Raw genomic sequence first — 18,213 nt, 5'->3', positions numbered from 1 at the left:
TTTGTTAGATCCTTTAGTTTTACAAAACCATAGACTTAGCTATTAATAATACACCGAAAACCGGTTTGAATCTATTATTGTTATCACTCATTTAGTGCGTAGTAAATTTTAATAGCTAATTTACCTGTCATAACTTGATCAATAAAATTTGGCTTATGCAACAGCAAATAAAAACAATGACTTCTGTATTGAATACAGAAAATGACAATAGAAATTTGGCCTAAAATCACTTAACTTTAACAAGCTGTAACGGACAAACGGTTAATTGGATAACAAAAAATATAAGAACAAAATTGTTTGGAATTTTATTTTCTATTATATTATAAAGTTAAAAATAGGGATTCCCATTTAAGAAAATTATAAATAAGGGTTTTTATACTTGAAGGGACAAAAAAAAAATGGTTTGACTACATATTATTGTAGAGTTTTTTGAACTTGATATTTTTTTTCAATAATAAAATTTAAAATTCTCAATATTTTCTGAGAAAATGAGTGTATTCACAGATTTCAATCACCCTATAATATTCCTATATTACACTTATAAATCATAAGACTTGTAATTAGAATTTAATAAGGAAATAAGAAATCATGTAGCTTTTGGAATAATCCACCTATTTTTTAAAATTAAAATCAGAAAACCCATTAAAAACTACAATGTGCTATATTTAAGAGGCACATACAACATTGAAGATCTATATCTAAAGTTAATCCACTACACATGTCATTCAAAGTTGATTTTGACGGTCATTTTACAATAAAAACTCATATTTTTCCCATAATTTTTTTGTACTTACACCAGTAATTATCAATTTTTTATGGCTAATAGGATATTTTATAAGGATTTTAAAAATGTACTTCTTATAAATAGATCCTGATATAATTACTGGTAATATTGAAAAAATGTGAAAAACTAAATTTTGATATTACAATAATATTTTTAAAATATAATGTTTAATACTAAAATTAAATATATTTTAAAACAATTATATGACGCAATTCTATTTAGTTTTTAACGCCGAAAATTGCTTTTGTTAGATATAACTAGTGAAGTGGCGTCTTGTTGCTTGGACAACGGGACGATCGCACCCCTACTAAAATTAATTAAAAGAAGAAAATTAATTGTCTATACTTAATTCTACATTTTTATTAAAAATAAAAATTTTAAATAGTAAAATAGTAATATCACATTTGTCGTGTGCAAACATTTAAGTTGTTTTCCTCAGTATATGGGAGTACATATTATGTGTGTGTATATTATACACACACGGGCAGTGTTTAAACAACCGGCAGCGTCGGATCTTATGGTAATATATTATTATATTACTATATTGGTAGTTANGTCCTTATGGTAAAATATTATTATATTACTATATTGGTAGTTTATTTTTAGAATTAATACGTGTACGCTCTTTGTTATCGGTTACTATAATAGAATAATCGCTATTGTTATTATTTTCATGTCTATTTTCTAGTTTTATTTTATTACATTTAATACGATAATTTTTATACAATGACTAGCAGTGTTATATTTAAAGTCGCAACACCTCCACCAGCCCCACGATTAACCATTGAACAAAGCCATTATACAACTGTATAAGGTATTAGTAGAATTAAAAAACTACTTAATAATTGAGAAATTTAGAAAAATATATATGAAAATAAAAATACCAAAAATAATTTTTTTAATATAATTATTATTTTAAGAGAAATCGAGTGGCTAATATTAAAACAATTACCCTGTAAATAAGTATTTATATCTTAGGCTATTTCTAATATAAAATGCAAAATATTTTTGTGATTGTTTAGGATAGAAAAAAACAAATTTTAAAATTTACTAGGTTCTTTATGCGAATTGACATTTTGTAGTTTAAAAACAATCTTTCTTGTTAAAATTTACCCATAATTTTTAGCTTATGACAGAAAACATTCTTTTCTATACAAGTTATAAGAATATTTAAACGCCATTTGTGGGATTTATGAGTTTTTATTATATACAATTTATATATATAATACTGATTATTTGAAGATCCCGCTTATACCTCCCCAGAATTAAACTAAAAATGAATATTTAGATTTTTGGATATTATTTCAGACTTTTGTAAATGTTAAAGACATTTTTGCAGAAATTTGTTTGAATTATGTAAGTATTTTTATCATAAATGTGCTCAATAAGAGGTGTGGTTATATTTTTTCTTATTTTTAAACTCAAAAATTTGTCATATACATACAAATTTTTGAGCTCAAACCTATTCATATCAGTAATAATAATAATGATAATAAATAAAAATAATATAAACATTTATTCTGTATAATTTTAGTAAAAATTTAAAAAGTACTTATATTTTATTATTTTTTAGACGAATGATTATAGCTGTCATAATAATGGACAAGAAATTAAGCTTAAAATTGTATGTTACTTTTATTACAAGCGGGTTTTAATATTTAAGCACATGATTTTTTTACGTATATAAGCATGAATCGTTAAAAATATTTACAAAGTATTTTTTTTATAATTAACTACTTAATTAATCAAAAATTAAATATAATATTGAGAAATTGTTTTTTGATTTCTTTTAGTTCTTTNTGATTTTTTTACGTATATAAGCATGAATCGTTAAAAATATTTACAAAGTATTTTTTTTTATAATTAACTACTTAATTAATCAAAAATTAAATATAATATTGAGAAATTGTTTTTTGATTTCTTTTAGTTCTTTATTTTAGTCAACTCATGAGAGTTTCAACTTTCTTTGTTCTTAATTTATCTTCATTTATTAAAATTTGTATTCCTTGACGAGACGAGAACGGGGCCTTCACCATCAGTCATAATTTAAGTGGTAAGGGATGAACATGAAATATACCTTAGATTAGTGAATTGACTGAAACATGGAATTTGAAGAAATCATAAGTAAAAGTGTCAATATTATACATTATAATTTTATGTATTTAATGTTGTGTAACTAAGTGGTTAATGAAAAAAGAACCACACAATATAATATATTTATTTTAGCTTCGATACGAAGTGGAGAACGTATTGTTTTTACTATGACGTGTTTTTTTTGTGTCTGACACCACTTTTTCTCAGCTCTCACTGGACCGATTTCTTTCAACGATACGTCAAAAGATTATAAATCGTATCTAGTCGAGTACATTACCATCAAAAACTGAAAAAATTTCCCTCGTTCCCCGTAAATGGGGGAAATCTCCAAAAAAATTACAAAAATATTAAATCTAAAATTCTCAACATTTTTTCAATTCTTTTTACTTAAAATTGTCATTATTGTTTTTTTATAGATGAATGATGTCTTTACCTTTCATTTGGTATATTATTATTATAGATCTGAATCTTTACCTGCCTACAGAAAGGACAACTTCAAAGTGACAACTTTTTTACAAATAATTAACTTTTTTAATTTAACTTTTGAAAGTATTCCGGAAAGTATGACACTTATATACATATATAAATATATATATCTTAAATTAAACTTAATGTAATATACTTTATAATGGAAAAAAAATTTGGACTTGATCGTATCTTCACAGTGAAAATGGCTACCGGAATGCTATTTTTGAATGAAAATTATCGATTTTATATTTTACATTTTTTAAAACTATAACTTTTTGAAAAATGTATGGATCAAAACAATTTTTTCATGAGAAGTAGTATTTATATACATCTTTCATTCGACATACATTTTATCTTAATTAGGATATAAAAAAGAAATAGGTGATCAAGTAGCTTTTGGAATAATCCACCAATTTTTTTAAATTAAACACTATCTAAAGATTTGCATCGAAGCGTTTTTTATGATAATGATTTTCATCACTGTCAGATATTATTATACTTGACCCAACTATGACACGTCACTACTGTGCCATTACCCTCTGTGCTGGGTTTTTTAATATAGTAGACTTGATTATTCAAAACCACCAGTACTATTTAATTAGTACAGAAAATCATTATCAACTCAGTCATATGTCAATATTGTTTCAGTGCTAGTAGCCAAAACTGGTTGACTTTTTATTGATATTACAATATCTTTGGGAAAAAAAATTCAAGCATTCACATATATGTGAAATAGATTATTTGAAATAAACTCATCATTGAAACAGATATAACTGGTCCACTTTAATATTGAACAAAAGTGAAATTTTATATAGTCCATTTAAATCCATATCAAAAATTTAACATCATTAAAATTTAATATCGATATTGAATTTTTACCGAATAAAAACTGCTGATATCAAAATTATTTGGAATTTGAAAATCGTTGTCGATCACTATTATTCATTAAAAGTTCAAATATATGGTTAAAATTGAACTAAAAAAAAAAGATTTCCATGATGTAAAGTGTGATAAAAATTTTAATTTCTTAATCAAAAAAGGTTTTTAATTCGATTAAAAGTTTATGGTGTCATATTTCAAATCAAAAATCTTGTATAATTAAATAAAACTTTTGAAAATGGTGAAGCAAAGATTTCAGAACGTAAGACAAAATTAATGAACATAGCGCCCGGTGGCGCCGGTTTGTTGTTTTATTTTGTCTTAAGTCAGGCTATATCGAGAAAAAGGAATAAGGTAGACTGTATGAATGAATGTAGAATAAATTTTCAAAACATATAACAATTAAATGTATTATAGATGAATCATAGATTCTTATATACACAAATGTGGATAGGAATTTTTTGAAAAATTAAGTTAAAAAAGTTCTACTTTTAATGAGTATGTTTTAAAAAAAAGTATGTCGGAATAAAGGAGTGTACATAAAGTATTTAGAAACAAAATTTTGTGTTGATCCATACATATTTAAAAAAATTATAGCAATTTAAAGTTGAAAACATGAAATTGAATATCGAAAATTTTTATCACGAAAATAGTATATTTTTAACGACGGTATCCATTTGTACGTATAAGATAAATCATTAGGAAGAAATTTTTTTTTTAATTTATAGTACATAACATAAGTTTCTTTTAACATATGTTTGATGCTCGGAGTATTTCTGGAACATTTTCAGAATTAATGTTAAAAAAGTTAAATTTTTGTGTAGTAGTTGCTATTTTGAATCTTCTCCTATTGGCAGATAAAGGGTCAGAAATGAAAGAAAAAAACTTAACGTTTTAATATAAAAAAAGCATTATTTTGTTTTAATCATTTAAAAAAAGTTATGGCAGTTTTAAGAAAAATATTTCAAAATTTACCGATTTTATAAATTATATATTTTTTGGGGTTTTCCACTATTCACAGAGAACAAGAAAAACTTTTTCAATATTTAAGGACAATTTTTTCACCTATATATTAATTGTGAACTTTTGACGTATCGTTGAAAGAAATCAGTTCTGTAAGAGTTGAAAAGTGGCGATAGACATAAAAAAAACACATCATAGTAATATTAGTACCTTCTCAGCTTCGTATCGAAGCTAAAATAAAGATTCAATAATTGAATAATTATTATGATTTTGTGTTTTCCACTTATAAAATATCTATTTTTTTTTTTTAATAACTGTTATTTATATTTTAAGACGTTTAAAGAAGATTATATCCTATTAATGCACAACACATCATTATATAGATACCAATACGATGGTATGTATAGATCCTGTTAAATAAAATCCGTATGTTACCTGTTCAATCATATTACTGTATTTATAAAACAAAACAGAAATTCATTGTAATATCTTTAAGAAAATGAACACATCATGAAATCATTTTATTTACAGGACAATGTATTAATGAATTGGAATCATTTATACAAGAGTTTGACTACAATATTGAATTCAAAGTAGTTAAAATCAATGTGAGTTAATAATAATTATTATGTTTAAAATATTTATGTTTATAAAAATTTAAGTTTTAACCATTAACAAATATAATTTAATTTCAACTAAATACAGACTTATCACGAATATATACAAATGTAAATACAAATATTTTTTTTTAATTAACACCTAAAATCACTTAATAAAAAATATAAAATTATATGCCATAGATCTTAAATTGTTATTCATTTTGTATAAAGTTTACATCTTTTTAAGCACGCGAATACAAAGTATGGTAAGTAACTCGTGATGAGTCTTACATAATTGAATGATTTTTGGTTAATTAATAGATTATTCAATAATTATTTGATAATTAATTTTTATAACTATAAAATTAAAACTCTTGTAAAGGATTTTGAAATTAATATGCAGCATTTATCAAAATTAATTAAATGAGAGGTATAGAATGTAGATTAAAATAACAAAAACAAAAAAATTTTATCTTTACGAATTAAAAACTCTAATAGAGTTGCGCCGTCACTTACACTTTTATGTCATAATAAAAGTAATGTAATTAATAATAAAATAAATGACATATGGTGGATAAGTATTAAGATAAATTAATTAACTATCAAAATTAATAATTAAATTATAAGACATGATAATTATTATCATACACAACCATGATAACAAGCCAATGAAAATATCATGTCTATCTTTATCAATAAGGTAAAGCGGGTTTAACTAGTCAAAACGTTGGTAATAGAGATAAAAATATGTTATGTGTAATATAAATGTGTTAAGTAGCAATAAAACTGATCATTGGGGTATAAGAATGACAATCTCTTCCTTCGACACATTTTAAGGATAATAGATTTGGTTAAAAGGCAGTGTAGCAAAAGTAGAACAAATTTTTTTTATGGGTACGAAAACAATACTTATATTTTAATCTAAATTTTGACTATATATAATATATATAGTACATATTATGAGCTTTAATTTGTAGCATGATAAAATATGCACAAATACAGAATGATTGTTTCATTGAACATTTTATTTTTTCTGAAAATATAATAATGTAAAAAACTTTTTTTTAGTTTGTTTGCATTAGTAATTATTTCTCAATTTTTAATTGAATGTATATATTATTTTTAAATCCATAATAATTAAAGTTTTTAACATTTTCTTTAAATTTAATAAAAGAAAATTATTCAGACATTTTTCTTGTTTAAGCAATTTATAACTTAAATCAAAATTTATAAAACATCTGTTAAATTTGTTCTATACATTTTTTAAGTAATTTCTTTTTGCACAAGCGTTCTAAACATATTATAATATTGTTAAATATTACTATACAATATCAATCTGTATTGAAGTTCACTATGCCAAATCATCACTATGTGGTTAACCTGATACTACTGGGTTTCTTTTTAATTTATAACAGTTTTAATTAAGTAACAGTTGAAAAATATTATAGTTTATTACAATTCGAATTTTAATTTATTATACTTCTACTGTAACAGACAGATTAATCGGTTAACTACGTTAATATTTCATAACCTACTACTTGATCTATTCAGCAATAAAGTTTCTCCGACCAATAACGAGCAGGCAGCGTATGGTGAACAGAACCCAAATAACAATATTTGAACATAATTCCTTTTGCAACTGAATGACTTAATTAAAATTCTATTGCCATAAATATTATATGATGTACCTAAAAAAATTTATTTTAACATAATTAATGCTAATTCTTGTGTAACTGTTGAACAATAACATTTTTATAATTAAAACTAATAAAAAAAATTATAAAAAAAAAAATTATGTACAATTATATTTAAATTTTTAATTTATATTTTACAGAAGAGTAATCTTAATAGCAATACACATTTAATAAATGATACAATTTATGATGAAAAAATGAAAGGTCAACTAGAAGGTATTCAAAAATTGCCTTTATGGAATTATGTCAAAAATGATCTTATTGAATTGAATTCTATTGAAAAATCTTATATAGCGCTTGAAGATTTAATTAATAATTCAACAACATACGAAAGAACTCTTCAATCAACTATTGATGAAGCAAAGAATATTATGTTTGATCGATCTTTAAAGTATGTGATCTTGCTATCTGTATATGCCTATGAAATTCTAATTATTCAACAAAATTCAAAATCATATTGGGGACAGTTATTAGAAGTTTCTCATAAAATAAATAAAACAATGTTAAAATTGAATCCCTTTAATGATTTCAGTATCTACTTGAAACACTTAATAAATGAAAAGTATGATGGAACAGGTAGACTGATTAGATTAAAAATGATGGTACAACAATACGCATGCTATTTTTTAACACACGAAGAATTGAAAAAATATGATTTTCAAAATATATTTACACATTCCGATCTTTGGGATAATAACATACTACCACAAGATTTAATAAATGAATTATTAAAAGGATTTCCCAAACAACAAGAAAANCGCATGCTATTTTTTAACACACGAAGAATTGAAAAAATATGATTTTCAAAATATATTTACAGCTTCCGAACTTTGGGATAATCACATACTACCACAAGATTTAATAAATAAATTATTGGATGAATTTCCCAAAAAACAAGAAAATGAAGAGTCATACAATTTTCATGATATATCAGAAGATCTCGATGAATTAAAAGAAAAGTTAGAGAAAATTTTTAGTTTAATTTACGCAGAATATAACAAATTTGTTTAAATAGATTTGTAACTTTTTTAAAATTATTTGAATAGGGCATAATATTTCTCCTATATATTACCTTTTTTTCATTAATTAAATATTAATCAAAAAAAAACTTAATAACATATTGATATAAAATATACTATATTATAAATACATAGCGTATTTCAATATGTAACCAATAAATACAATCCAACTTAACTCGTACTCTACTAACTCTATCTTACACCTACTTAATTATTTTCCTTCAAGAGCTTATCTTCAAATTTCTAGCCATTGATTAATTTTGCCCCTATTATCTCTTTCAACACTATATCTCCAGCGAACAACATTCACCACGGTACCTCTCCTTGTATTTATATAATTATTCAATTCACCACTAAAGAAAATAATTAAGACCTTAAACAGAACTTTGGTGCAATCCTACTCTTATCCTAATAACTTCTGTTATACCGATTACACTTATTACCCTGGTACAAGTGACACCATAAATATCCTCTATCATATTAATGTACCTTTTCGAAGTACCTTTGAAATTAATTCCTTCTTTAAGACCTCTCCCGGTACTCTATCATATGCTTTCTCCAAATCTATGAATACCATACACACTGTGTATGGTGACGCAAAAAAAAAATCGCCTTTAAAAATTTTTATCAGACACCCCCTAGATTTATTAAGTATATAAAAACAAAACATGTTTTGAAAATTTGAGATCGATAAAAAAATATTTACAGGTCGTTTTGATCGACCTGTAAAAATTTACCAAAAATACCCCTTATTTATTAAAATATGATTAAAATTCTAAATTTTGGTCAATTATAATTATCTATATATGTAAAATGTAGTATTTTTAACGTAGAAAACGGTTTTATAATTTTTTAATTTCTAAGACCTATATTGATTACGTAATTTACCTAAACGTCTAAGTATATGGTACTTTTCGGATCGATCTGAAAGGGCCCAAAATTTTTTTTTAAGTTTTAAAAAATTGATAGTTAAATTAATTGTTATGTTTATTTTATGGTGTAAAAATTTTTTTTAATAATAATAAAATTTAATACCTTATTTTCACGTTTTTTTAAAACTAAGTTTTGATTTTATTTTTATTGATTTCTATCAATAAAGATATCATTGTTACACGGTATTAAGGCAGAATAATAACCATACATGCTATTTATCAATTAAATAATCATAAATTTATGATCTACAAGATAGATATCAAACATTAAGTCACCTTTTTTTTGATGATAATATTGTTACAGTGTCTGATGTATTGTTCACAAGTAGTTATATAAGTTTTTAAAAGTTTTTGTGTACCTGTTAGATCAGCATTTTCATACATTTTAATCAAATGTATCTCTTATATTTCATCTAGAATTCACAAATATAAAAATTGTTTAGCCTACGAGAAAGTAACAGTAACTAATTTAAAGTTTAATTTTATTATTTCATAAAAATATATAGTGCAATAATTTATAAGTTGTAAGTATTTAATAGTAAATTTAACCTACTTAATTAATTAATAACGGCTAAAGTTTAAATAACTTCATTTTAGTTATTATGGACGGTGCTAAATCAAAAAATTATCCGTTTATTATAACCCCAATTAAGAAGATCGTTGGTAATCGACTTCCATCAAAACGTGAAGTTCTTGGCTATTTTCTATATTTTCCTAATGTTAACAAAAAGACAATATCAGTTAGTGCTTCAATGTGTGCGACACATTTGATTGAAATATGGTCAAAAACAAATATTTTAATAAAGCATACTTGTCACATAGTTACACGAATAAAAAAACTCCATACTAAATGGATGAATGTAAATAAAAATAAAAATAGAATTAGTACTACTCAAAATAATGACGAAGCCGCATTTGTAGAGTCATTAAACTACTTATTCGATATTAGCCTTGCTAATGCATTAAATTCCGATTTGTCAAAAGAAGAGAAAGACTTCCTTGTTACTCAGCGTGAAATGGATTGCTCTAGGACCGTAATTCCAAATTTCAAAAAAGTTATACCCAAAAATACTCGTTCAAATAATAAAAAAGTTATTGAGTTTAAAGAACTTGAACGTCGCACAGGAAAAAAATTAGAAAGTCTATCAAGTACCGACGATAGCTCACATAATACAAGTCACTCAGAATTTGAATGCGATATTGAAAAACCAACAACAAGTAAAACACGTTTAAAAATTATGACACCACACCTAACATCGGCGCTTGATAGAACTAACGTATCTAACCGAAATGCCACATATATTTTAGCAGCGATTTTAACAAATTCAGATACAGAAATAAAAGACGTGTCAATTAGCAAAGACACAATAAGAAGAGCTCGCATTAGTGATAGAAAAATTATATCAGAAGAAATATTAAATTTATTTAAACCTCATTGTACATTAATGGTTACATTGGGATTACATTCGGATGGGAAAATGTTACCATCTGATAAAAAATATGTTGTCGATAGATTAGCTGTAATAGTGTCTGTTGACGGAAATACAAAGCTTCTTGGTGTACCATAGTTACTTAAGACAACTGGACAATCAGTAGCAAATGCCGTTGTAAAATTATTATTAGACTGGAATTTAGTTGATCGCACCACTATGATGTGTTTTGACACTACAGCTTCTAATACAGGATAATTAAACGGTGCATGCACTTTGATAGAGAGTAAATTAGATAAGAAATTACTGAATTTTGCATGCAGGCATCACATACACGAAATAATCATTAGTCGAGTTTTTGTTAAGCTTATGCCACCGTCCACTGGACCAGATATAGTTTTATTTAAACGGTTTTCAAGTAATCGGATATATATATATTAATAAAAATTCATATAGTACTATGATTACAGATGATGAATTGTTTAAAAAAATAAAATCAAATGTACAAAATATTATTGAATTTTGTGAAAAGCAACTTAAAATTAATCATTCACGTGATGATTACAAAGAATTATTGGAGTTATGTTTATTGTGTGTTGGAAGGAAACACTCGGGAATAATTAGTTTTAGATCTCCTGGAGCTCTTCATCGAGCTAGATGGATGGCTAAAATAATATATTGCTTAAAAATTTATATGTTTCGAGACCAATTTTAATTGACACCTGATGAACTTAAAGGTATACAAGAATTTAATTTATTTATTTTAAAAATATATATACATTTTTGGTTTACATGTTGTTGTGCAGCTATTGCTCCTCAAAATGATCTTAATTTATTAACTCAACTTAAAGATTACAGTAAAATTAATAAGATTATAAGTGACGTAGGTGTAAAAGATTTTTTTGGTCATTTATGGTACCTCAGTGAAACACTTGTTGGACTAGCTTTTTTTGACAACGATTTAACAAATACAGAAAAACAAAATGGTAAAATCCTTAAATAATAAAGCTGAAGCTAATTACAAAAATCGAATTTCAATGAACTCAATTCAAGAAAACATCGGTATTCATCAATTTGTAACAGAAAATACAAAACAATTTTTTTCAGCATTTAGCATTGACTATAATTTTATAAATTATGACCCAGAAACTTGGCTAGAAAATGAAAGTTTCATTCATGGCTATAATAAAGTCAAATCCTTATACGTTGAGAATGATCCAGCAGAGAGAGGAGTAGCTATGATGACAAATTTTAATAACTCCTTAACAACAGATGAGGAACAAAGACAAAACATCCTTCAAGTTGTTAAAAAACACAGAAGTGACTTTCCCGATGCAAAAAAACCATCTTTGATTAACAAAAAAAAAAATGAATAAATACAATTATTTATATCTGTTTGTTATTTTAGTGTTCTAAACATTTGTAATAAAAATTGTGGAAAAAATTATTCTATAAAATCCATTTAGTACAAGAATTATATTTTTAATATAAAGTTAATTATATGACTTAATAAAACATCATAATAAAGTATTAAATTTTATTATTAGTAAAAAAAATTTTTACACCATATAATAAACATAACAATTAATTTAACTATCAATTTTTTAAAACTTAAAAAAAAATTTTGGGCCCTTTCAGATCGATCCGAAAAGTACCATATACTTAGACGTTTAGGTAAATTACGTAATCAATATAGGTCTTAGAAATTAAAAAATTATAAAACCGTTTTCTACGTTAAAAATACTACATTTTACATATATAGATGATTATAATTGACCAAAATTTAGAATTTTAATAAATAAGGGGTATTTTTGGTAAAAATACGAAAAACGTTTTGATCGACCTGCAAAAATTTTTTTATCGATCTCAAATTTTCAAAACATGTTTTTTTATAAATACTTAATAAATCTAGGAGGTGTCTGATAAAAATTTTTAAAGTCGATTTTTTTTGCGCCATGTAGAGTCTAAATTTATTAAGTATATAAAAAATAATACATTTTAAAGTTGTGTTTATTAAGAATAATATCTCTCGGTAAACTTCGCGTTATTATTACAATTTTTTATATAAATATATGTAAAGTTACATTAATTATACTATTTTTTCATCAACAACTGTTTGGCTTTGCGTTCTTTTTTATCACTAGTCTGCATGTCTAAAGGATAGTTAAACCTCAGGTAACAACATTCCAACTCAGCTTGCAAATTAATGCTATTAAACATAGACCCTCGAACAACACAGCCCGAGAAAAAGGATAGTTCTTTATTTTCAATACCCTTTCTCATTAACCCCCTTATTAGCTTCGATGCGAAGCTGAGAAGGTATTGGTTTTACTATGATGTTTTTTTTTTTTTGTGTCTGTTACCACTTTTTTTCAGGTCTCACCGAAAGGATTTCTTTCAACGATACGTCAAAAGATCACAAATCGTATCTAGTTGAAGAAATTACCCTCAAAAATTGAAAAAATTTCCCTCGTTCCCCGTAAATGGGGGAAACCTCCAAAAAAATTACAAATTTAAAAATCGCTAATTTTCGATATTTTTTCAATTTTTTTTNATTTAACCTACTTAATTAATTAATAACGGCTAAAGTTTAAATAACTTCATTTTAGTTATTATGGACGGTGCTAAATCAAAAAATTATCCGTTTATTATAACCCCAATTAAGAAGATCGTTGGTAATCGACTTCCATCAAAACGTGAAGTTCTTGGCTATTTTCTATATTTTCCTAATGTTAACAAAAAGACAATATCAGTTAGTGCTTCAATGTGTGCGACACATTTGATTGAAATATGGTCAAAAACAAATATTTTAATAAAGCATACTTGTCACATAGTTACACGAATAAAAAAACTCCATACTAAATGGATGAATGTAAATAAAAATAAAAATAGAATTAGTACTACTCAAAATAATGACGAAGCCGCATTTGTAGAGTCATTAAACTACTTATTCGATATTAGCCTTGCTAATGCATTAAATTCCGATTTGTCAAAAGAAGAGAAAGACTTCCTTGTTACTCAGCGTGAAATGGATTGCTCTAGGACCGTAATTCCAAATTTCAAAAAAGTTATACCCAAAAATACTCGTTCAAATAATAAAAAAGTTATTGAGTTTAAAGAACTTGAACGTCGCACAGGAAAAAAATTAGAAAGTCTATCAAGTACCGACGATAGCTCACATAATACAAGTCACTCAGAATTTGAATGCGATATTGAAAAACCAACAACAAGTAAAACACGTTTAAAAATTATGACACCACACCTAACATCGGCGCTTGATAGAACTAACGTATCTAACCGAAATGCCACATATATTTTAGCAGCGATTTTAACAAATTCAGATACAGAAATAAAAGACGTGTCAATTAGCAAAGACACAATAAGAAGAGCTCGCATTAGTGATAGAAAAATTATATCAGAAGAAATATTAAATTTATTTAAACCTCATTGTACATTAATGGTTACATTGGGATTACATTCGGATGGGAAAATGTTACCATCTGATAAAAAATATGTTGTCGATAGATTAGCTGTAATAGTGTCTGTTGACGGAAATACAAAGCTTCTTGGTGTACCATAGTTACTTAAGACAACTGGACAATCAGTAGCAAATGCCGTTGTAAAATTATTATTAGACTGGAATTTAGTTGATCGCACCACTATGATGTGTTTTGACACTACAGCTTCTAATACAGGATAATTAAACGGTGCATGCACTTTGATAGAGAGTAAATTAGATAAGAAATTACTGAATTTTGCATGCAGGCATCACATACACGAAATAATCATTAGTCGAGTTTTTGTTAAGCTTATGCCACCGTCCACTGGACCAGATATAGTTTTATTTAAACGGTTTTCAAGTAATCGGATATATATATATTAATAAAAATTCATATAGTACTATGATTACAGATGATGAATTGTTTAAAAAAATAAAATCAAATGTACAAAATATTATTGAATTTTGTGAAAAGCAACTTAAAATTAATCATTCACGTGATGATTACAAAGAATTATTGGAGTTATGTTTATTGTGTGTTGGAAGGAAACACTCGGGAATAATTAGTTTTAGATCTCCTGGAGCTCTTCATCGAGCTAGATGGATGGCTAAAATAATATATTGCTTAAAAATTTATATGTTTCGAGACCAATTTTAATTGACACCTGATGAACTTAAAGGTATACAAGAATTTAATTTATTTATTTTAAAAATATATATACATTTTTGGTTTACATGTTGTTGTGCAGCTATTGCTCCTCAAAATGATCTTAATTTATTAACTCAACTTAAAGATTACAGTAAAATTAATAAGATTATAAGTGACGTAGGTGTAAAAGATTTTTTTGGTCATTTATGGTACCTCAGTGAAACACTTGTTGGACTAGCTTTTTTTGACAACGATTTAACAAATACAGAAAAACAAAATGGTAAAATCCTTAAATAATAAAGCTGAAGCTAATTACAAAAATCGAATTTCAATGAACTCAATTCAAGAAAACATCGGTATTCATCAATTTGTAACAGAAAATACAAAACAATTTTTTTCAGCATTTAGCATTGACTATAATTTTATAAATTATGACCCAGAAACTTGGCTAGAAAATGAAAGTTTCATTCATGGCTATAATAAAGTCAAATCCTTATACGTTGAGAATGATCCAGCAGAGAGAGGAGTAGCTATGATGACAAATTTTAATAACTCCTTAACAACAGATGAGGAACAAAGACAAAACATCCTTCAAGTTGTTAAAAAACACAGAAGTGACTTTCCCGATGCAAAAAAACCATCTTTGATTAACAAAAAAAAAAATGAATAAATACAATTATTTATATCTGTTTGTTATTTTAGTGTTCTAAACATTTGTAATAAAAATTGTGGAAAAAATTATTCTATAAAATCCATTTAGTACAAGAATTATATTTTTAATATAAAGTTAATTATATGACTTAATAAAACATCATAATAAAGTATTAAATTTTATTATTAGTAAAAAAAATTTTTACACCATATAATAAACATAACAATTAATTTAACTATCAATTTTTTAAAACTTAAAAAAAAATTTTGGGCCCTTTCAGATCGATCCGAAAAGTACCATATACTTAGACGTTTAGGTAAATTACGTAATCAATATAGGTCTTAGAAATTAAAAAATTATAAAACCGTTTTCTACGTTAAAAATACTACATTTTACATATATAGATGATTATAATTGACCAAAATTTAGAATTTTAATAAATAAGGGGTATTTTTGGTAAAAATACGAAAAACGTTTTGATCGACCTGCAAAAATTTTTTTATCGATCTCAAATTTTCAAAACATGTTTTTTTATAAATACTTAATAAATCTAGGAGGTGTCTGATAAAAATTTTTAAAGTCGATTTTTTTTGCGCCATGTAGAGTCTAAATTTATTAAGTATATAAAAAATAATACATTTTAAAGTTGTGTTTATTAAGAATAATATCTCTCGGTAAACTTCGCGTTATTATTACAATTTTTTATATAAATATATGTAAAGTTACATTAATTATACTATTTTTTCATCAACAACTGTTTGGCTTTGCGTTCTTTTTTATCACTAGTCTGCATGTCTAAAGGATAGTTAAACCTCAGGTAACAACATTCCAACTCAGCTTGCAAATTAATGCTATTAAACATAGACCCTCGAACAACACAGCCCGAGAAAAAGGATAGTTCTTTATTTTCAATACCCTTTCTCATTAACCCCCTTATTAGCTTCGATGCGAAGCTGAGAAGGTATTGGTTTTACTATGATGTTTTTTTTTTTTTGTGTCTGTTACCACTTTTTTTCAGCTCTCACCGAACGGATTTCTTTCAACGATACGTCAAAAGATCACAAATCGTATCTAGTCGAAGACATTACCCTTCAAAATTGAAAAAATTTCCCTCGTTCCCCGTAAATGGGGGAAACCTCCAAAAAAATTACAAATTTAAAAATCGCTAATTTTCGAAATTTTTTCAATTTTTTTTACTAAAAACTGCCGTAACTTTTTCAAAAATGAACATATCAATATAATTTTTTTTTATATAGATGCTTGATGTCTTTACCTATCATTTGGTATATTTTTTTTGTAAATCTGACACTTAACCTGCCCACAGGGGGGGATTTAAAATGACAACTTTTTCACAAAAAATTAACTTTTTCAACTTAACTTTTGAAAATGTTCCGGAAGGTCTGACACTTTTATATATATCTTAAATTAAAGCTAATGTAATATACTTTAATTTGAAAAAAAAAAATTTGACCTCTGGACTTGTCTTCGTGGTGAAAGTTGACATCAAAGTTAATAAAAAATTACGATTTTTGTAAAATAATTTTTTTTTATATTTTTAACTTAATAATGCTCTAACTTTTTCAAAAATGAACATATCAATATAATTTTTTTTTATATAGATGCTTGATGTCTTTACTTATCATTTGGTATATTTTTTTTGTAAATCTGACACTTAACCTACCCACAGGGGGGGATTTAAAATGACAACTTTTTCACAAAAAATTAACTTTTTCAACTTAACTTTTGAAAATGTTCCGGAAGGTCTGACACTTTTATATATATCTTAAATTAAAACTAATGTAATATACTTTAATTTAAAAAAAAAACTTGACCTCTGGACTTGTCTTAATGGTGAAAATGGCTACCAAATGACATTTTTGTATGAAAATTCTCGATTTTATTTATTACATTATAACTTTTTAATACTATAACTTATTAAAAAATGTTTGGATCAACACAATTTTTTTATGAGAAATAATATTGTTTAATAATCCTTTTTTCATTCGCCATACTTTATCTTAATCAGGATATTAATAAAGAACTATCAGATCATATAGCTTTTGGAAAATACACAAATTTTTTTAAAATTAAACTTATTTATAATAAGTTATTATAATTTAAAATTTACTTTTTCAACTTGACTTTTGAATATGTTCCGGAAAGTCTAACACTTTTATATATATCATAAATTAAAGATATTGTAATATACTTTATTACGAAAAAAAAAATTGACCTCTGGACTTGTCTTTGTGATGAAAATGGCTACCGACTTCTATTTTCTTGTGAAAATTCTCGATTTTATTTTTTATATTTTTAACTTTATAATGCTATATCTTATTGAAAAGTGTATGAATCAACACAATTTTTTTATGAGAAATAATATTGTTTAATAATCCTTTTTTCATTCGACATACATTTTATCTTAATCAGAATATAAATAAGAAAATAGGTGATCATGTAGCTTTTGAAATAATCCACCCATTTTTAGCTTCGATGCGAAGCTGAGAAGGTATTGGTTTTACTAAGATATGTTTTTTTTTTTTTTTTTTTT

At 25.4% G+C, this 18,213-nt stretch overlaps 2 protein-coding genes across 2 annotated transcripts in view; both read left to right on the top strand.

The window, feature by feature from the left end:
• LOC126908242 (uncharacterized) overlaps nt 1-8,534 on the top strand; it is an 11,186-nt gene extending 2,652 nt beyond the window's left edge. Inside the window, exons 4-13 of the mRNA XM_050690155.1 lie at nt 2,093-2,140; nt 2,358-2,408; nt 5,522-5,585; nt 5,720-5,796; nt 5,894-5,916; nt 6,035-6,053; nt 7,622-7,872; nt 8,014-8,240; nt 8,302-8,440; nt 8,528-8,534. Coding sequence (XP_050546112.1) covers nt 2,093-2,140; nt 2,358-2,408; nt 5,522-5,585; nt 5,720-5,796; nt 5,894-5,916; nt 6,035-6,053; nt 7,622-7,872; nt 8,014-8,240; nt 8,302-8,440; nt 8,528-8,534 — 906 coding nt within the window. The remainder of the gene's footprint in view (nt 1-2,092; nt 2,141-2,357; nt 2,409-5,521; nt 5,586-5,719; nt 5,797-5,893; nt 5,917-6,034; nt 6,054-7,621; nt 7,873-8,013; nt 8,241-8,301; nt 8,441-8,527) is intronic.
• A 1,196-nt stretch (nt 8,535-9,730) lies between these two features.
• LOC126906598 (uncharacterized) lies at nt 9,731-11,870 on the top strand. The gene is made up of 2 exons (XM_050687258.1): nt 9,731-9,956; nt 10,030-11,870. The coding sequence occupies exon 2, from the start codon at nt 10,035-10,037 to the stop codon at nt 10,998-11,000; it is 966 nt and encodes a 321-aa protein (XP_050543215.1). The 5' UTR covers nt 9,731-9,956; nt 10,030-10,034; the 3' UTR covers nt 11,001-11,870.
• Nucleotides 11,871-18,213: the final 6,343 nt, after the last annotated feature.

This window comes from Daktulosphaira vitifoliae, unplaced genomic scaffold, assembly GCF_025091365.1.
Source record: "Daktulosphaira vitifoliae isolate Bord-2020 unplaced genomic scaffold, ASM2509136v1 Scaffold_5, whole genome shotgun sequence".
NCBI classification, from domain to species: Eukaryota; Metazoa; Arthropoda; class Insecta; order Hemiptera; family Phylloxeridae; genus Daktulosphaira; species Daktulosphaira vitifoliae.
This window is presented reverse-complemented; position numbering and strand designations above follow the sequence as displayed.